We start from the raw sequence: 21,498 nt of genomic DNA, 5'->3' as shown, positions 1-21,498 counted from the left end.
CCTTTTACGTAGGGTCATACATCCTCTTTTTTCCAGACGTCCTCTTTTTGGGATCTAAAAATGTATCCTGCCAGGATACATTCGTTTCATGTTGACGTTTACATTCTACAGTCGACATACTCCGTGCTGGTGTCTTTGACCATTTTTTATAGATCACACCTTCTTGCATGCCACAATTGGTCAATTATGTATATACCTTAAATGTAATCAGTGCTCAGACTGCTTCTGAGTGTTTGTGCGTATAGCTGCTTCACAGAATGCTTTACCGAAATGTATGAAATGGCAGATTGATCTTCAGGAAAGTTCTGAAGTACATCAGAACTGCCAGTTGTTTCTCTGGCAGCAATGAAATTAAGAAACTCAAAGAAAAAGAACTGATCTAAACTCTTGGAACTTTAGAACCCCATAGAATGAGTGATTTCAATGTCTTTTTCTAATGGAAATTGATTCTTCCAAGCATTTGCTTGCATAGCTCATGAAGGACCTCTGTCTGAAATGCCCTGTTTCTCTGAAAACTTTGTCTATGTCACTATAAATGGGACAGTACAGAATTTATTCAATTAGAAAATATAGTCATACCCAGCTAACACCATGTCTTGGGTTGTCTTAAGACATGTTGAGGGGTCTCACAAAATGAAGACATGTCTTTAAGGCCATCTCTGCATCTTAAGATGTCTTGATCATAACAACCACCCAAGATGTGACAAGATGTAGGATGCACATTATTTATTTTTTATTAAATATTCCTTTGGAATATAACATAGCAAAAACTCTAGTAAAGAATATTATTACTATTTTTTATTTTATTCTAAACACAAGTTTAAAAATGTGTAGTGTATACACACAAACATTATTATTTTATGCACATGACGTTAATCATATGTCAGAAAGTGTCTTCTATAAGATAAGATTTTTATCGTAACCTTTTTTTTTACAAACACAAAAAGACTCACGAGTGCAAGGGCTATGCCATTTGGTTAATGCCTACGCTACAAAACAGCTTCATGGCACGTACTCAACTGTGGCTTCGCGAAGCTAACCGGAGAAGAGCGTGAGAACTGCTTTCGTTTTCAGTTTGGAAAACGGAAATAATGTGATTCGTACGTGAATTCTAGGCCTAGCTAACTACAAAGGTGTTTTCAGATTTAGGTCTAATTATTTCCTTTTCCTTCTTTATCTTTTTAAACAAATCTTTAAAAGTGTAGGAACGCGTTCAGAAATCTTGTAATTTTGTAGCTTCATATCGAATTCCAAGCTGATAAGCGTCAGACGCGCAGGTTTGTCAAGTAAAAGTAACAGCAGGCTAATTCTGGAGCAGTTTTCGACGACTTACTTTTCAACATAATGTTGGAACAAACGCCCTCGCAGCCCGAGTGGTTGTGTGATCAGGTTAAAACAGGGGTAAGTAGTAGGCCTAAATCTGTAATCATCTAAATAGGAAAGACCATAATCGCATTCTCTAAAAGCGTCGCTATATTGATTGCCAACTGTCAGTTTGATAGTCGAATAATTAAGCTAATATAAGGATACATAGCCTTAATGTATCTCTTTTAAACCTATTTTCACTTGTTGAACCTAAATTCAGCTTGCACTATTAAGTGTATAATATAAATGCTACTTATCTTTCTGGGGGTTTTTTTTCCCCCAGACCACTATTATAGCGATTGCCTTCGAAGGCGGAGTCGTTCTCGGCTCCGATTCACGCGTGTCTGCGGGGTAAGAGATTTATTTCAACATTAACAAAACTCACAATATCTTCAAAGGATGATAGTAATGGAGAGAAATGCAGAAAAGGTTTAAGCTATACACTGAAAAATGTAGCTGTTATAATAATACTTTTATAAAGCACTTTATGAGGTAGAATAATGAACTTGTTTGGTCACAGGCCATTCTTAGTACTTAGGCTTTCAACTATTTTTAGATATATCAAAAAGCATGCTAAAATAATGCATCACGTGGTGTAATGTCATTTTCCAAATAATTCTATTTATGACACAAAACCAGACACTTTTTCCAAGTTTAAGGATAAGTCCTTTTTTACTAATTTTCAGTTCCGGTGAATGTAGCACTTTTGAGTTACTGTAGTATGAATACAGAAGATGTGAAGACTTTAACTTACTAATTTTATATGAGCAGTCTGAGTTGTGATCTTGGAACTGAGTCTACAGTAGTTTGTCATATTCTGCTTAAACCTAATCCATGCATCCTGAGATGGTGTCTATAGATACAATTTTACTTGCTCAAAATTTGATTAATGTTGAGGGCATTAATCTTAAATTAAGATATAATTGTTTAGTTCAAATTCTCACTTTATCTTATTTCTGTGATTACACTGAATTCTTTTGCAGGGAGGCAGTAGTGAATCGAGTCATGAACAAGCTGTCTCCTCTCCATGATAAGATATACTGTGCTTTGTCTGGATCTGCTGCTGATGCCCAAACAATAGCTGAGATAGTCAACTACCAACTAGATGTGCACAGGTAGAGTACTGATCACGTATAAACTACCTGCTCTGTTACATTCCTTTAATTTGCACAAATTATACAAGTGTGGTAATAGCAAATAATTTGCACATATGCAATATGATTTAAAATACTGGATATACATGCAATGTTTTTACCACAACTCAAAATCTTTCAGCACCTTCTGAAGTCTTACTTTTTACATTACACTCCAGTTTCTTTCAGTGCAATGAGCATATTTTCAAATCCATTGCAGGATATTACCAACTTGAATTAAAACTGGCAAGTATTAAATACATTGGGCCAGATTTATCAAACTTACATACTATTAAATACTTTGGGCCAGATTTATCAAACAACACAACTGTGCTACAATATACAAAATGTATGACTCCATGTTTAATTTCTATTCCTAAAGTCACCTTGGCAATAATTTGTGTGCCAGTGTCAACTTACCTTTGTGGAAAATGTACTTTTTCACAAGATGAAAGCCAATCAAAATCAACTTGTAAATGACAAAGACCAAAAGACTAGTCCTAGTCTTAGGATTAGTCCAGTGATATGATAAGAATTAAATAGATTTGTCTGTTAGATAAATGGGTTTAGAATATTGTTGAAGACTTGCTTGTTTGACCAAACATTGTTAGAAGAAAGATCATCAAATTCACTGTCACGATGTAAGAAGGCAGAGGGAGGATGCAAAGGCGAGCATTGTCAGACAAACATTTATTTAGCATGCAACAAAACCCAAAGCCAAAACATGAAGAAAACACTGTGCATTAAGAAGACACAACATGATGAGTGATAAATGGTATTTAGCGTAGTGACAATAGGCACAGCACAACAGGGCAGCTGAAGCACAGTGTTGACAAGGTCAAACACAGACAAAGGACACTCACAAAACAGGACTTTAAATATATAAACTAACAAAGACGATAACAAAGTACAGGTGTGAAAAATAATTGGTTACCAAAGGAAGGGGCATGGCAACGAAGAGACAAACTTACACACACACACCAACAAAAACCAACAAGACATCACACAGATTGGTGTAAGTTTCCAAATAGCTGTATTATATAATGAATAACTGTCATCATATAAATAACAGGACAAAATGCAGTAGATAGTACCATGCAAATGGTAAAGTACGCCAGAAATCCACATTTCTGGAAAATGAAATGTGTTTCCATGATGCTTGCTGTTAATTTTATGTTAAATCTTGCTATATGTTTTATGGATTTGGCCCATGATCTCTTGTTAAATTAGCTACTCTGTTTTCTATGTCATCTAACTTCTGTACACAACAGTGATGCTGAACAAAACAATTGATATCTAATAATTAGTAGTACCAGGTGTGCCAGCCTAAAAGGTACACTTACACATAACATTTCTTGGTAGCCATTGGGTCACTGCATAGGCAAGTATTCCAAATTTGTGGCAGTTAGGAAGAAACACAAGTCATGGTGGCACCATCTCATATGCCTAAGGAAGTTGTTGCATCCATTTATTTGTACGTGTGTATGTATGTATGTACATAATAGCATTGAGGTAGGAGAAGACCCCCTAGTTCGTTCAGCTGCTACATTAGTGAAGAACATCTCCTACAAGTACAAAGAGGAACTATCTGCACATCTCATTGTTGCAGGCTGGGACAGGAGAGGTGGAGGACAGGTTAGTGACATCCTGAATCAGAAGAGTGTAGTTTTAATTAAAATATGAACATTTTCATTTGCAAAGATTGTGTCTTCTGTATTTTATATTTTTTCCCAAAATGTTGCCATATGTTTATAGGTATATGTGACACTGGATGGCCTTCTATCTAAGCAGCCGTTTGCTATTGGTGGCTCAGGAAGTTCATACATCTATGGGTTTGTAGATGCAGAATACCAGAAAGGCATGACAAGACAACAATGCCAGGAGTTTGTTGTTAATGGTGATTATTTTGACCTGGGCATTATTCTAGGCACAAAATATTTATAATGCTGAGTGGATATGTTTTTTTTGTTTTGTTTTTTGTTTTTACAATTTTTCTTTGTTTTGTCTTTTATATGTATTCTTTCTAGCATTGACTCTGGCTATGAACAGAGATGGATCCAGTGGAGGTGTTGCATATCTTGTTACCATTGACCAAGAAGGAACAGAGGAGAAGTGCATTCTTGGAAATAAACTACCCGTATTTTTTGATGAGTGAAATATAAAGAACTATAACAATCCTAAGAACACCCATATTTTTTTCAAAAATAACCTTTTTATTTTTTTCAAACATAACATTAAACACTTTGCTTATCTACACTGACTGATTGCAAATTTCAATGATTGACAATAATAAAAAAGTTACAAACTATTGTTTATTCATGATGACTCATTTCATAAACTATAACATTTTTGATCAGTTAAAATATTGCATTGAGCCAAGCGCTGAGTAATGTCACAAACGAAAGGTAGAAAGAAAGAAATGCAAACCTGTTATGCTAGTTAAAAATATGCTTTCATATTATGCAATATTTTCTGAATTTTTACTAGTTCTTTCAAACGTGTATAAAAAGTGAAACTTGGGCACCTTTAAGGACTCAACAGTTGCTAGGTATACATAAAAAAGCAGGTTTGTAATCCTAAAATTTGAAAGCCTCAGGTGGTGACAGTATCAGGTATGTTCAAATATAGGTAGTATTTTCCCATGATGTAAATGGATATTTTCTGAAAGTATTTTGTGTGCATATATATATATATTTTCTTTTCTCAAAAATGTTCTCATATATATATATATATATATATATATATATATATATATATATATATATATATATATATATATATATATATATATATATATATATATATATATATATATGAGAACATTTTTGAGAAAAATACATCTAATATGTAAATTACTTCAAGCATGCTCAAATTAAAACATTACAAATTACAAAAGTAGGCTACATTTAAAATGATATCTATCAGGAAAAAAACATTGTGCTCACTAGTACAAATGGCTCTCTGGTGAGGTAATTTCCAGTGTACGATGCCAAGATGTGAACCTAGCTAAAGTTAATCTCACTGACTGTGACTGCATCAAAATGCAGTTAACGTCCATTACAGTGAACATGTGCATTACTGTGACAATTCTGATAGAAGCACTGGGAATTTATTAAACCATCAACCACCAAAGTAGTATTAGCTAGTCAATCCAGTAACACAATACTCCGATTTTGTGTGTAAGATTAAAACTGGTATAATATATCACAAAAATTAATAAATAAAACTAAATAACAATTGAAAAATCAAGCGCTCTTGGGGGTCCTCTGGTGGCCAAGGAAGGGTCAGGGCGGCCCAGCTTGTCAGTTCTTAATGGTTCTAAATGCAAACCACATCACATCTTCAATGTCAAATCATTAATGACCCAGCGCATTAACCACAGTGCAGTAACATAATGCTGTGAGTAACAAATTATATGAGCAATAATGAAATGCCTTATACATAACTAGAATTCACCCAATAACTAAAATAATTCAGAATATGTGCAATAAAATATATCTATGAACTACATAGGTGCAAGTAAGTATATCCAGTCCTAACAACAGGAAACAACAAAATTTCAATGGGATACCCTTCTTGGGATATAGCTAGATGACGGAGCGTGAGTTTGAGGGGACTGTACATCCTTTCACTTTTAGTTTTATTAGAAATTGAGAAATTGCGTGAAGTTTTTTTGTTTCTCACGTTTTCGGCACTTCTGTAGCATACTGCATTTCACATGTTGCTTTGCCATATGTTTTTAACTTTTTTTCAATGACTGGCACCACTGCCATGATTTCTGTGCTCTGCAAACAGTTCTCAAATTTGTTACGCCGCGTTTTTAAACGTCATCAGTTGCTAAGCAAACACGAGATTAGCAGGTTTTACGACTTATCAGTAACTGGAAAGAGTAAAATAAGGCTTATCACTTTTCGTAGTTTCAAATTCTAAACAGATTTTTAAAAATTATTCTGTCGTGTTTTTAAGTTAGGCTAAATAATATCTTAAATAGCCTACTACTACTACTACTACTACTACTACTATTTTACTACGATACATTTTTGTAAATGTAAATGTTTATCAAAACAGGCTTAGATTGTATTGGTAAAATAATATTTTTAACCCTAGCAATACTCGTTTAGGGTCAAATTTTAGGGTCGTTTAGGGTCAGTTTTATATTGCCTGCAAGTGGGGGGATTCCCCTCTGGTGAACGTCAACATGAGCAGCTCGAAGCAAAGAAAATGAAATTGAAACTAGCTCATAATCAGCACGTTATCATCTTGCCCGAGCTCACTTGTTAGTACTTAAATTGCCGTGAAACATGAAAGTGGATTTATTTTAACGGATTAAGCATACGAATACGCTGGAGTCCGTGTTTAGATATTTAAGCGCCTTCACATCATAACCTTTATGTACGAAGCTTCGGCGGTCTATAACCAATAACATGCGGAGATATTTGGTGTTCGCTTTCACTATATGTACGGATTTTTTCATGCTCTATATGCTGGATTTCGTAGACACATGTTTGAGGTGTCGACAAAGGAGTTTAGACGGTACTGATAAACTGGTAAGACAATGGGTTAAGTCAGTACTGCGATGGGCACTGCTATACACTGCATCTATCTTCTACACAGACTTGAGAGGGTCGGTGGCGAAGCGCTGGATTTTGACCCACTGTTTCATTGGTCCGATGTACGAAACTGGTCGCTTAGCTCTTTTTGGAAACTATCCGCTAGCGAAGTTTGATATGTGGTTGGTTGGTAGCGTCGCTGCTGCCTTGGGGTGCTTGTTTTGGGAGATGCTTTTTCCTGACTCTAACGGAGAAAGTAACGGAAAAGAGAGGAAACAGAAAGCCAGGGTGCTCTTTATGAGAGTGATCCATTTATACCAACCTGACTACCTGTTATTGATTGGAGCATCGGTCTTTCTAGCGTTAGCTGTTCTCTGTAAGTAGTTAGCTTTTTGTATTTAAAAAAATCGAAGGTCAGTGATTGAAACACCAATGCTGACGCGAGATATTATTTTATTTTCAGGCGAGATGTTCATTCCACTATACACGGGAAAACTGATTGACATCTTACGTGTCGATTACCACTGGGAGGAGTTCCGAGCGGCAATAATATTCATGACGTTGTACTCATTTGGAAGGTCAGTAAAACGTACTACACGTGACAATAATCTATTTATATTATTAAAGCTGCACTATGTAAGATTTGTTAATTAAAATTGTAAGAAGTATTTCTCAGTCAAGAGGGAAGATGTCTGCTAAATAGTGTCTTGCAGCTGTGAATCACCCTGTAAAGCATGAAGTACTCATTCGAGTCATAGGTGTCGGATATGGCGGGATTTTTTTTGGACTACGTCTTTATGTAGGCTATTAACATCACATGCACAGGCTCAACAAAAAAGTCCGGCTGGTTAACATTAGTGGGGTGTGTGACCTGTACATTGCACAAAGTTGGAAGGAGATACTGCTGAATATGGAGACATTGGAACAGTAGATCCTGTCATCCTCTACGACTTCAGCCATGGTCAAAGTAAAGAAAGCTGGCCACCTAAAAGCGACAGACCTTGAGCTAAAATCAGAATAAATATTGGCTTAGATTTTCAGAGTTGATGACAGCTCTGTGACCTGAAGGGATTTAGGAGTGATGCTGAGTTGGCTTTTTTATTATTGCTAAACAAGTAAGTTATGTGGGTGGCTCAGTACCTAGCTCGCAAACCACCAGGATGCCGAGCACCCAGCTGGAGGGACACGCCCACTGACACACACCGCACCTGCCCCACTCCCAATCACCTAAGTACTCACCATGAGCACTTGTGATTTGTGTGTTTCTCTTCTATTTAAGCCTACAAATATCTCCTCCAGCCCTGTGCACTGCTCGCTCACAGTGCTAATGATGACGCCACGAGTTGTTAGACTCTTTAACGTCTACGCACTGGAGTCATTACTGCCAGCATGTGTTTCCTTTTTTATTTTCTAGTTTGGCCAGCTCTCCGCAGTGCACTGTTATTGAAAATGAAGATACTCCTTACCCACACTTGTGTCTCGCTCCCTCCCTGCCGATGTCACATTGCTTTTGTAGTGTAAAGCAATGTACCATTATAACTATTAAGTTGATTTAGCTGTACAGACAACAATTTGTATAGACTAATTAGCTAATGTTAGCCAGTTACTTTGCTGTCTTTTTATGGTTGAGTTTGTCTTCTGTGGTTTGACAAACAAGACTAGTCATTATTGTCAGATCATTTCTAGTGTTATCATCTGTTTTTGTGTAAACAATGATACAGCTACAGTGCATCCAGAAAGTATTCACAGTGCTTCACTTTTTCCACATTTCGTTTTCTTGCAGCCTTATTCCAAAATGGATTAAATTCATTTTTCCCTCGAAATTCTACACACAATACCCAATAATGACAAAGTGAAAAATGTTTGTTTGCAAAATCACATGTATATAAGTATTCACATTTCCATCACCGAGTTCTGATCAAGTTCATTTTGAGTACTCATTCAGCATGAATGCATTCACTATCATCAGAGAAATTTGCTCAGGGAAATGGATTGCTACGGTGGATGTCGTAGCTCATAGCACTACAACTCTACAAAAAATGTTTTTCTGCACATTTCTTGCAATTACATATTTCCACTGAGAGGTTGCCAATTCCCCAAACTTACACAGTGCAGCTTTAAGTTTCATTTTTAGAAGCCAGCACTGTTCACTTTGCACCTTTCGCATAACTGTCAAAAACTGTAACCAGTGCTGTAGCTATTTGAATGATCATTGTATGATAGATATTAAGATATATATAGACCTAATGCTTTTTTCTCTTTATTCAGCTCGTTCAGTGCAGGCTGCCGAGGAGGCCTCTTCATGTGTGCTATTGGCAGCTTCATTTGTAGAGTAAAGCTTCAACTCTTTAGCTCCCTGGTCAAGCAGGAAATTGGATTTTTTGAGACCACAAAGACAGGTAGACTTTTATCTGCTCATGCAATATTCAGCTGCTTGAAAACTGAAACAACAAACCTCTCCATGGATCGACTGCATATTTTTTAATAAAGGCCTATTGGGCAAGTGATGTTTGTTGTAACTTTTTGCTTCCATAGTGATACACTGCTACAATATATCTTTTACTTTTTCTAATGACTGTTGTTTGAGATTGAAAGCCAATTATGACATTTTCTGAAATGTGCATATTTTCTGTTCTGTAACCCTTACTCAAAACATAACAGTAGAAGCTGTAATGAGTTAGGAACATTAGCCTGCTGCCAGTTATGATCTTGACTGGGTGGAGTGGAGCAGTTTTGGATATCTCTGTTAAAGATTTGTTGTGTAGTAATATTTGGTGGATTTGTTTTTTTTTAAATATTGTTTATTGTGGCACTTATGGCTCTCTTTATCTTCCTTTCTGTTTAATTACTGGGTCCATTGTCATGCCTTCCATAGTGGAAGAAGTAGGAGAACCAAGTAAAAAATGTCAAAATGTTGAATGATGTCACTTTTTGCACTTACCAGCCTGCTCTACATATCATCCATGCATGAACAGTGCACTGCCTCTCATTGCATTTTTTGTTGTGAACTCAGTTTACCTAGTTGAAGTAAAAGTGGCTAATATAATCTGGAAGTGTGTGATTTGTGAAATAGCTGTCCTGCTATCCTATCCAAAGAAAAGTTAAAGCAGCAAAGTGACTCACAATAGGGCCCCCTGCTTGGTCACAGTTAAAATTTCTTACAAGAGTGTATGGAAGTACAGAGATGTTCATAAACAGAATATTGAGTGTCTATGATTCTTACATTTGGACTTACATTTGGCAAACTTTGTGTATTCTAAATTTGTCATACAGGAGACATCACATCCAGACTATCCACAGACACCACTCTGATGGCTCGAGCTGTAGCTCTAAATGTGAACATCCTTCTACGGACTTTGATTAAGATCCTTGGCATGCTGTACCTGATGTTCAGTCTTTCCTGGAAGCTTACACTACTGGTGCTGATGGAGACACTTTTGACTGGCCTGTTACAAAACATATATGATACTCACTACCAGGTATTGACCAAAACAGAACTATATATTATCTCAAAACATGAACCTTATCATCTAGTAAGATAAATTTGGAGTGGGTTTTGTATGTCTCTGTCAATACTAGTTTAAAACAATGTCCTATTCCTTCTTTGTTACAACATATAAAGAAATGCATAATGTCCACAGATGATCCACTTTATTCTTGATGTATGAACCCTACTTTGTCCTCCATCATGATTCCCTTTTCTAAGGCCTAGGCCACTCAGAATTTGTGTAGAATATTTACCAAAGTCCTCTGAGGGACAATTGCTCACAAAGGATTAAGTCAAACTCAATGTCAATTTATTTACATAAATTTTTTTCAATTGCTGTTGTCACAAAGCAGCTTTATACATGTCCAAGTCCAAGCCTCCAGTAAGCAAGCCAAGGGTGACAGTAGCAAGGAAAAATTCCTTAGCGTATGAGGAAGAACCCTAGAGAGGAACCAAGACTCGAAGGGGGGCCCATCCTCCTTAGGCCGACAATGGACACTACAGTAATAACAATATAAACAACAAAGAGCAGAATAAGTAGTGAGAGAAAATAATAATAGTAAAAATAAAGAAATAAACAGTTAATGTCTATTCCAATTTTCTAGAAGTCCTAGTCTGGGTTCGACGGTATATGTGTGTGCCAAACCCATTTTGCATGAGACCGTCTATCAAGGTCAAAGGAGAAATAGCAGGCATCAGCGGGTGGTGGGAGGCACCATAGCAGCTGAGACAGGTTGAGGCTTAGTAACAATATGACATCAGGAATAGGTGTACCTCAGCAGAAAGCGTGAATAGATTAGGCATGTCCAAGTACAAAGGTGTGTAAATTAGGGAACTATAATTTGCAAAGATAGAGTCTGGCAGATCTAGATATAGCACCACAGTCAAAATGTTAGAGCAAGAGGGAAACACAGGCATTAGGGCATCCTGGAACATCAGCAGGCCACTGCTCTGAGTCAAGCAAACCTGAGTGACAAACAGAGGTGAAGTAACAGCATCATAACATTACCATAACTCTCAATGCCCATGGACTCCCAGATCTACACCTTTACCTAAGATGGAAAGTAGTTAATAAAATACCTGACTGTACAGGTTTTCAGCCTAGCCTTAAATATTGAGACTGTATCTGAATCTCAAACATTTACAAGAAGGTTAGTCCATAGTGTGGGAGTTTATAGGAAAAGGCACTGCCTCCTGTGGTAGATTTTCTTATTCGTAATTAAGCATTATCTTTCAAAATTCTACTCAGTTGAAGATAGTTTGAAAGTTTAAAGCCAATTTGGTTGAAGCAAGCATCTGTAACCATGTAACCTTTGTAACTTTCAACAAAAGGTTAAAGTGTTTGTGTTGTCATGTCTTTCTTATTTTTGTTCTTCATATAGAGACTATCAAAGGAGATTCAGGACTCCATAGCTAGAGCAAATGATGCTGCGAGTGAGGCAGTGTCTGGCATTAGGACACTTAAAAGCTTTAACACAGAGCAGAGTGAGTCCCATCGTTATAATGACCGGTTGATGAATACTCATAAACTAAAGACCCAGCGGGACATAGTCAGGGCAGTGTACCTACTACTGAGAAGGGTGAGTATGAATTAACCACCTCCAGTGTTTTTTTTTTTTATATAATATTATTTTTCAGGTTTAATGGCACTATAAAAGGGCCAAGTGCATACGTAAAAACAGCAGCTATACTGTTTTGTTCTGCATAGTGAAACTATGCAATGCCAGCTTTCCAACCATCAGGTACCAAAGTCTTTTTAGAACATGTTGTACATGTTGCAAAATCTTGCACAGCCTTAGTATCAGCTTTTTCTCTGTGTGCTTCTTTTTACATTTGTTTTTATGTGAAATTGCATTTCTATTGTTTGTGTCAATTGCAGCTGATAGAGTTGGGAGTGAATGTGGCTATGCTACACTATGGCAGGTTGTTTATCCAGTATGGTCAGATGAGCACAGGAAATCTGGTCTCATTCATCCTTTACCAGTCAAACCTTGGGAACAACATCAGGGTATGTCTAACTAAAGGTGCAAAACTAACAGAACTAAAGTCTTTAAAGAAATTATTCTGTGCCTTCTATAATAGTTTATGAAAATCTTCTGTGGCTGTATTCTTTCAGACTTTGATTTACATATTTGGAGACATTTTGAACAGTGTGGGTGCAGCAGGGAAGGTGTTTGAGTACCTGGACCGCACGCCTGAAGTGAACTCTGATGGGATCCTGCAACCAGAGGAGCTGAAGGGACATGTCTGCTTACAGAACCTCACCTTCTCCTATCCAACACGTTCTGACCTCAGTGTGCTGAAGGTGCAGCTCTTAGATCAGCTGACACTTGTAACTTGTAATGTTGGAATCACACAAAATTACATTTAAAATTATACTGCACAAAATCTTGATTATTTCTTACTGATTGAGCACATTTAACATTTATTGATAACCTCAGTAGAAACATTTTTAGATAACAATTCACATTCATAAATGTTTTATTCCATACACTCATTAATGCTTGTTATAAATATGTATTGCAAGAAATAGTTTCAAAGGTAGCTTTAACATTCAGAAATCTATCTATCTATCTATCTATCTATCTATCTATCTATCTATCTATCTATCTATCTATCTATCTATCTATCTATCTATCTATCTATCTATCTATCTATCTATCTATCTATCTATCTATCTATCTATCTATCTATCTATCCATCCATCCATCCATCCATCCATCCATCCATCCATCCATCCATCCATCCATCCATCCACCCACCCGTCTGTCTGTCTGCCTGTCAGTGAAAAAAAAAAAAAATCAGCTCCATGTGTTGCTTTATTCAGGACTTCTCTCTGGAGCTGAAGCCAGGTCAGATGACTGCCTTGGTAGGGAAGTCTGGTGGGGGCAAAAGCACATGTGTCAGTCTACTGCAGAGGTTCTACCAGCCTCAACAAGGGCAGATCTTACTAGATAGACAGCCTCTGGAGAACTACCAACACAAGTACTTGCACAGCAAGGTAAGACTATACTTTACTTTTACCATACTGTTTCCAACATAGTTTCACTGTGCAATTAATACTTGTTCTGCACATTTTTGAAAATGTAACAATTTATATAAGTAGTAAGCCAATGTATAATAGTAATGACTGTAATGATATCATAGTAGGGACTGTTCTGAATTATTTGTTTAATATCATATTCCTTGCATTCATATTTACTGCTTCAGATTGTTGCAGTGGGTCAAGAGCCTGTTCTTTTCTGTGGTACGGTGCGAGAAAATATTGCCTATGGCCTACCACATTGCTCAGATGAGAGAGTTGAAGAGGCAGCCCGCAAAGCCAATGCCCACGACTTCATCTGCCAGCTACAAAAAGGTTATGACACAGGTAAGTACACATGTTAGATAAATCTTAAGTCTTCACATTCTCAATGTAAGTATATTAATTGCATTTATTATATCCAATATTAATGAGATTAAAACAATAAGTATAATGGAGTTTAACTATGATCTTGACAACATGGAGCATTAAGAATATAGATTTGTAATCATGTACTTAATATTTTCTGTATGACAATATATGCCAGTGAAGATGAAAATCTTTATAAAAAGATTCTGAAGAAATGTTGTTCATCAGATGTAGGTGAACAAGGAAGTCTTCTCGCTAGTGGTCAGAAGCAACGCATTGCCATTGCCAGAGCTCTGATCAGACAGCCACAGGTTCTCTTACTGGATGAGATCACCAGCTTTCTGGACACTGAGAGTGAACAGATGGTAAATATATGCATAGACACACACACACATACACAGTAGAAGGAGCAAAACTGCATTTATTTAGTCAGTGAAAGTTAATTAAATTACATGTAGAAAAAGTGAACAGAATGGCTATAACAAGACTGTTATGGTTTACAGGTCCAACAAGCCTTGGCCAACTGCCCAAATCAGACCTTACTTGTGATTGCGCATAGACTGAAGACCATCGAGAGGGCAGACCAGATAGTTTTGATTGACCAGGGGAGAGTGCTAGAACAAGGCACTCACCAAGAATTGATGAAGAAAAGGGGTCATTACTTTAAACTGAAAAACAGGCTGTTTACTGAAGAGTCCACTCACAGTGAGATCTCTTAGTAGCTAGCTACGTCAGAGTAGTGTGGTGCATGTGGATTGTGGGAAGACAACTTGATTTCACAGTTTATGAATTTGCAGTATGAGGTAACCCGTGATTAATTGCAGTCAATGTATGTTGTCTGTGATGTCTAACATCACAACAAATAAATTTGTAAACATTGGTTATGAGGAATTATTTTTAAAAAAAGAAAACAAAGCAAAACTTCTGTCCAGAGGACATTTTCTGCAGTCTAGAGTGCACAATAAATTGCACTGATGAGGAAGTATGAAAATAATCACATATTTCATGCTAATAAAAAATGTGAGTAAGGAGGAAATACACTATGCTGCATCTTTACGATACAAAACAAATATACACCATAATGTATATTGACACCATAATGTATATTGAGGCAGTCTGAAATTATATTGAGGCACTCTCAAAGACTTGAGAGCCTAAATACTTGCATTCCTAATTTCCTCCAGTGTCTATCTTCTAAATCTACTTGCTATAAAATGAAAATGTGCTGTATATACGTAAATTGCAAATTAATGGCTATAAATGTTGATTTTGTTGATTATTGAGTGGATGATGCTAGAATAATTGTTCTTCATTAAAGACAAATATTTGAATAAAACAGAAATTAGATATCAGATGTACTAATTTATGTAAAAGATTAACAAAAAACTCATTCATAACATGAACATCCCCATGTATTATCAGTGCTAATAAAACTTTTAATTTTCCTGCTTTGATGTAAAATGGTATATTATATATGATGGTGCTATCCCCCTGCTGAAGCCACTGGCATTCGGTAGAGATCTTGCATGATCATTCAGGTGTTTATGTTGTTTTTATGTTAATTGTCACTTGTCTTTATGTTAGTCCACTTCTGCATCAGGTGGCGTTTGCTGTCCATCAGTAGCTATTGGGTTGGAAATTTGCATTTGCTTTCTTTTTTCTGTACATTCTTTGCCCATAACATGCATTTTCTGAAACTCTGCCTTTGAGATTAGGGATAGCATGAAAATGTTTACTAGAGTTCTGTGTATGTTCTATGAGCTCTGTGTATGTTGCTATATTAACAAAAATAAAAAATAAAAAAAAATAAAAAAATAACAAAAAGTCATTATGTCTCCCTAGTTCCCTAGACTAGAGGTTCCTTAGACTTTCAAGCTTTTTTTTCCTCTTCATCGTTGTTTATCTGTTTAATTAGAAAAATTAAAACGATTGGAAAGGAAAAGGACTTCAACATTGTCAAATTTTGTATTGGACAAATGATCATGTTCTGTATCCTTTGTCTCCATGGTGCATTAAATGAGCAGTTATGATTATAATGTGTTTTGTTTGCTTCTACATGCTGGACAGTTGCTATTGTGTTGTATGATATTGTTGCATTAACTACTATTGTGATCATTTAAGTTCTTGTGGACACTAAGGGTTAATTCAGAGAATCTTATTAAAAGCATACTGTATGATAGACACACCCAGATTGCTAGACCTGCTTGTCTGAAACTACAGGTTTGGCATTGTCAGGGTGCACCTGCATTGCCATGGTGTAGTCTGCCATTTTGTGATCATTTTTTTGGCTGCATCAAAATGGCAGAGAGTCTGTCCATCACAATCAAAGGGACTCTTTGGAAAGTCCCTTGTTCTCCCATTTCACTTTCCTTTTGGTGTTTCAGTTGACCCTGCCAGCAACTTGCTGTGGTGTCTAAATTGCTTGCACTTGGTGCAAAGCCAAAACCATGTCTAATGTTTCATGTAGGTCAGTGACGGGAGGGGACGCAGAAGGATAATGAATTTAATATAAAATAGCAAGATTTTCATTGCTTTTTTTTCTTCTCGCTCTTTTAACATAGGAGACAGTATGATATTGTTATATCCTTTTATGATTCAGCATGTGAAGGAACAACAAAGTGAAACTTACCAAGCCCATCACACACAGTAAACCTCAGCACCATAGTCTAAATAAAGAAGTACAGTGGTTTTGCTAAAGATTATTATTTTATTTCATTTTATTCCTTTTCAGAATGACCTGATGCCCTGATTATTAATACTAATTATAAATACAATACTAATATTAAGACTAATACTGATTCTAAAAAGACTATTCAAAATGCATGCACCACTTTCCTTTTATCCTTTACTTTTATCTTATTTTAATTTGTTTTTTCTCTCTCTCTCTCTCTCTCTCTCTCTCTCTCTCTCTCTCTCTCTCTCTCTGTGTGTGTGTGTGTGTGTGTGTGTGTGTGTGTTTCATATTTCATAGTCAGTAGTGCCATCTTGTGGAGTGGCACACATTTTTTGAAAAATACAAAACATTGGTAAATAAACCAGTTAAATTTGGGGCAATGGTGCACACATTTCTGGATTATGCTTAAATTACATTTTATTAATATTTTATGTGCATTAAAATTTTTACTGCCTTTATTCCTATCATTGATGCTGCAGTATAATTATAGTTATTTGCTATAATTATTTGCTATATATAGTCCTAAAGTGACTATGCACAATTTGTGCTATAATCATCTTGTCACTGATGGTCAGTTCATGTGTAGAAGACTAATGACTAGATATTTCTTGGTGGTGTATTACTCTCAACTCAGAAGTGACAATGACAACATGTAAAGATTCGAGCGTTGCTGTGCCTTATACCAGCAAAATACTCACTACTGTAGTCGTGTATAGGCTGAAAATATTCATATACTTGCTCCGATTTCCACTCGACCTGTGGAAAGAAACTCATCCCTGATGGAATTGAGGTTAGCAGGTGTAATTGTACATTTGTAAACTGTACGTAGGTAGGTCTATCTAATAAACTGACCACTGAACATGGCTACCGGTAAGTGTTTTTTATCTGTTCTGTGTGTTTTACCTCTTCTGAGTGTTCTGTGAGTGTATGGTGTAATAAGCCATGTGTGCAATAGGCCATGTGTGTAAAATAATAATATTTTCTCTCAAAAGCGGGTACATTTAGGTATTCTATAACCAAGGCAGGTAATGAACATTGGAACTCATAAACCTCCATTTAATTGTCCTACCAATAATATAATCCATTACACTCATACTGTAAATTAGATGGATACAGATCCATCATCAGAAATTGTCAAGTCAAGTCAAATTTATATATATAGTACTTTTTATAACAGATGTTGACATGAAGCAGGTTTACAAATGTCCAAGTCCAAGCCTCCAGTGAGCAACCAACAGTGACAAAGAAAATCTTGTTGGACCATGAGGAAGAAACCTTGAGAAGAACAAAGACTCAAAGGGGGTGCCCATCTTCTGGTCAACCACGGACACTACAATGGTAATGTGTGTGGCTGAAACAACTTAATAATTAGGAGGGGTATCCACATACTTGGCCATATAGTGTAGTTCTGTTTTATTTGTGCACACATTTATTAGTAAATATTGTCACAGTGTACAATTACAGAGATCCGAGTAACAGGCACTCACTCTTAAAGAGCAGTATGGAAAAAGCTCTACATTTTTAATCAATGATAGCCTGCGATTTACATTGTGATTGTTACGTGTATGAATGAACGCGTGTTTCTGTTTAATGCGACTCATCTCCGCATCCTGCTTAGCCTCCAAGTTACAATGTTATAAAAATGAAAATAACTGTATGAAAAGACCATGCTATAATAATGAAAATAAGTGATAGAAAAAAACCCGGCTTGTTAAAAAACAGTTAACCATCAGATGAGAAAATTCTCAAAGATAAATGAAAGATCTCAGAGTAAAAAGGAAAATGCACATAGAGTACTAATATTGTATTTTAGCAGGCTACAACTAAAGGGAGAGGAAAGTAAGAGTTCTAACTGCAGGAAAGCGCAGTCGGGGGAGAGAAAATGAGCATCTTCAGACACACCTGCACGACTCCTTCCAGCTGAGGAATGGCCTTACACTCACACACATACAGCCCCTCCCAACTGATAGAAGCCAATCACAGACACACACAGCTTCATCCAGATGACAGAGAGGAACAGCAACACCCAACAGATACCAGAAGTAATCAGAAAATAAGATACAACAATTTTATTGTTTTTTATTCTATTTCATTAATTTTATCATTCCACTCCATCATTTCATCAAATAATATACATTATTTGCCAGTAATCAGTAAAGCATAAAATAGAAGAAGGAAGGACACCCCTTATCTTAACTAAGAAGGAACTGGAAAGTCTTGAAGAAATGAAGAAACGGAACAAAATGATTAGCAAGAAAGAAAAACAATGGTGAATGAGAAGATCCTTTGATGAAGAATTATGCCAAATAATAAGAGACACTGAAAAACAACAGAAAATTAGAAAAAGAGCTCAACTAATTGAATAACAGTGGGAATTAGCAGTATTGCAAGCCTTTTGAAAACATGCAAAGCAATTGAAAAAGAAAGAACTGGAATACAAGCAGAAGAGTGAAGCAGAGGAAAAATGTGAACAATATTTACAACTACAAAAAGAGATACTAACACCATATGCCCCAAGACAAGATGCTACATAAAATCTATATCCAGTACTCACTACAAGAGAATGGATGGAAGTAGAAGTACAGATGGAAGGGAAAGTGAAGATAAGGGCTACTAATGAAGAATGGAATGGAGGTTTGCTGAGAGAAAGAATTAACACCAGAAAGCCAGAAGTAAAGGAAATCCCTTTATAGTTCCAAACTCAGGGCATAACCCTAGTTAATAGTCTATCGACTATTTCAGAGGGTAAAATAAAAGAAAAGTCTCCACCAGCCAGGTTAAAAACTCCATACTGGGAAAACGAGAACTATAATCAGAATCGAGAAGTGATCCATACAAAGAAGGAAAAGGCCTTCTTTTGGGCAAATCAAGAAGAAGAGCAGGCTAAAAGAAGACATGAGGTTGTACAGAAAGAGTAGAAAGAAATGGAAGAGCAAGTGAAGAGAAGAGACATGAAAGTATGTTGAGAGAGTTGGGTAAAGTGAAAGCTCATCATGAAGAACAAAGAGGACAAGAAGTTCAAAGACAGCATTGAAAAGAAAAAGAGCTTCAAGAATTCAGAGTGTTTTCAACAAGATGACCAAGAAAATTGCTGGAAGTGAAGTGAAAAGACAAAAGAAAGTTATGAAAGAAACTTAGGTCCAAATACAAGAAGAAAGGTCCAAATACAAGAAGAAAACTTAATGTATCCCAGTAAGCTAGAAAACATGGAACTGTATATGGCCTCTTCCCTTTAATTCCACTGATTGTAATAATCATAAACCTTGTCCATTCTGGTGTTTACTGTACAGAGGTATCTCACACTTAGTTTAAACAATGAAAAATATGTCATCCTGTCAAAGGTTTATTGAACAATATAACACTATTCTTTCCCCAGAGCATTACTGTATTATTGATGGATTTAATGAGGAATATAGTGAAAGTGAAAGTGAAGATGAACCACCCAGACCATCTGCAAGATTAACACAGAAATATCCAGTTAGAGAATGTCCACTATCACAAACAGTATATAAAGGACACAAACACACTTATATGCCACGGTCATTTATGGATTTAAAAGGACTGATTAAGCAACTGCAAAACTAGAGCAGGTCAAAGATGGATTACAGCCTTTGAAGAATGCACAGCAGGACATCAATTGGCTATTGGAGATATAAAAGCTATCTTGTCACAAACAGTTGGAAAAGGAAGGATGGAAAATATTTTCTCAATGGCAAAAATGGACAACCACATCAAGAATGGATGGGATGATACTCCGTTTGACCCACACAAAACAAGATGTGGGATGCTATCAGACAAGAATTCCATCAAAGACGGATTCCAGTCAGCTAGAAAACATGGAACTGAAGTCAAGCACATGTGTCAATGGGCACATCAATACCTTTCAAAAAAAGTAGCTGGAGGAAACAGGGTCATCATGGAATCAAAATGAAACCAATCAAAGACTCTTTCAAATGATGCTTAAGAAAAGCCTGCCTCAAGAAGTGCAAAATGCATAAAAAGAATTTGTAGGTTTAACTGAAAAAGAAAGAGGAAAAAAAGAGGATGCAACAACTATAACTGCTGTAATAGTTAAGCCACAAATTGAGACCCCAGTAGTGCCCCATCCAAGTGACACCATCTCTCAAGATGCAATGACAAAGAGGTAGAGAATGAGGAGGAATGCAAAGACTAAATGGTGTGTACCAGCAAGATAGAAATCAATAAGTTCAACAATTAATAGAAGAACAGCAAGATCAGAGACCTCAGACATATTGCTAGACATGTAGACAACCTGGACATATAAGCTGCATATGCCCCAATGAAGGATGGTATTGAAGGGGACCTAAGGGGGGAGCACTTGCAATTTTTAACTTCAACCTCATTGGTAGGGGAGCCCAAAGTGCAAGATTCAATTAACAGTCAGCAAAAATCTCTGTTCCTGGTAGATACAGGTGCCACACACTGGACCAGAAGGCACTCACCTCCCCTGTCCAATGAGCAGATCAGGACATAAGGTTTCTCTGGGAACACAAACACAAACTGGATTATCATCCAGAACTGTTTGGTATTAGAGGACCATTTGTGCAATGGTCTTGATTGCTCATGTTAAAGTTCAAGTTTGGTTTATTTGTCACATACATAGTCATACACAGTATAGCTCACAATGAAATGGTTTGAGAGTGCTCTGTCCAAACTGAGGAAAAAACAAGGGTGTATAGGGAAATATATATTTATATATATACAAAATATATTAACAATGTATGTACAATATATGTATGATATGTTTATATACACAATGTACAATGTATATATGGATATGTATAAATGTATGTACCCAATGTACAGTTCCAGCTTACAATTGAATATTTACAGTTACATTGTGGTGGTGGTCCCCACAGTTTATCAGTTTCCCTGAT

At 36.5% G+C, this 21,498-nt stretch overlaps 2 protein-coding genes across 2 annotated transcripts; both read left to right on the top strand.

Annotated features, from left to right (window-relative positions):
* The first annotated feature begins 1,020 nt into the window (after positions 1-1,020).
* psmb9a (proteasome 20S subunit beta 9a) lies at positions 1,021-4,806 on the top strand. Its single transcript, XM_027016293.3, has 6 exons — positions 1,021-1,401; positions 1,649-1,716; positions 2,349-2,480; positions 4,004-4,133; positions 4,254-4,395; positions 4,526-4,806. Exons 1-6 carry the CDS (start codon positions 1,345-1,347, stop codon positions 4,651-4,653), a joined length of 657 nt encoding a protein of 218 aa, XP_026872094.1. The 5' UTR covers positions 1,021-1,344; the 3' UTR covers positions 4,654-4,806.
* A 1,871-nt stretch (positions 4,807-6,677) lies between these two features.
* tap2a (transporter associated with antigen processing, subunit type a) lies at positions 6,678-16,111 on the top strand. Its single transcript, XM_027016283.3, has 11 exons — positions 6,678-7,424; positions 7,512-7,626; positions 9,317-9,447; positions 10,322-10,527; positions 11,918-12,115; positions 12,415-12,543; positions 12,652-12,840; positions 13,363-13,536; positions 13,746-13,905; positions 14,155-14,291; positions 14,430-16,111. Exons 1-11 carry the CDS (start codon positions 6,923-6,925, stop codon positions 14,643-14,645), a joined length of 2,157 nt encoding a protein of 718 aa, XP_026872084.3. The 5' UTR covers positions 6,678-6,922; the 3' UTR covers positions 14,646-16,111.
* The last annotated feature ends 5,387 nt before the right edge of the window (positions 16,112-21,498 follow it).

Source organism: Electrophorus electricus, chromosome 2 (genome assembly GCF_041902795.1).
Source record: "Electrophorus electricus isolate QZ-2024a chromosome 2, ASM4190279v1, whole genome shotgun sequence".
Classification (NCBI taxonomy): Eukaryota; Metazoa; Chordata; class Actinopteri; order Gymnotiformes; family Gymnotidae; genus Electrophorus; species Electrophorus electricus.
This window is presented reverse-complemented; position numbering and strand designations above follow the sequence as displayed.

Bases quoted from the DNA above. Each gene is read 5' to 3' on its own strand.
- psmb9a (XM_027016293.3), top strand. From the start codon at position 1,345: ATGTTGGAACAAACGCCCTCGCAGCCCGAGTGGTTGTGTGATCAGGTT. The intron at 1,402-1,648 runs GTAAGTAGTAGG...TTTTTCCCCCAG, and splicing joins GTGATCAGGTTAAAACAGGG to ACCACTATTATAGCGATTGC. The intron at 1,717-2,348 runs GTAAGAGATTTA...ATTCTTTTGCAG, and splicing joins GATTCACGCGTGTCTGCGGG to GGAGGCAGTAGTGAATCGAG.
- tap2a (XM_027016283.3), top strand. From the start codon at position 6,923: ATGCGGAGATATTTGGTGTTCGCTTTCACTATATGTACGGATTTTTTC. The intron at 7,627-9,316 runs GTCAGTAAAACG...CTCTTTATTCAG, and splicing joins ACGTTGTACTCATTTGGAAG to CTCGTTCAGTGCAGGCTGCC. The intron at 12,841-13,362 runs GTGCAGCTCTTA...TGCTTTATTCAG, and splicing joins CTGACCTCAGTGTGCTGAAG to GACTTCTCTCTGGAGCTGAA.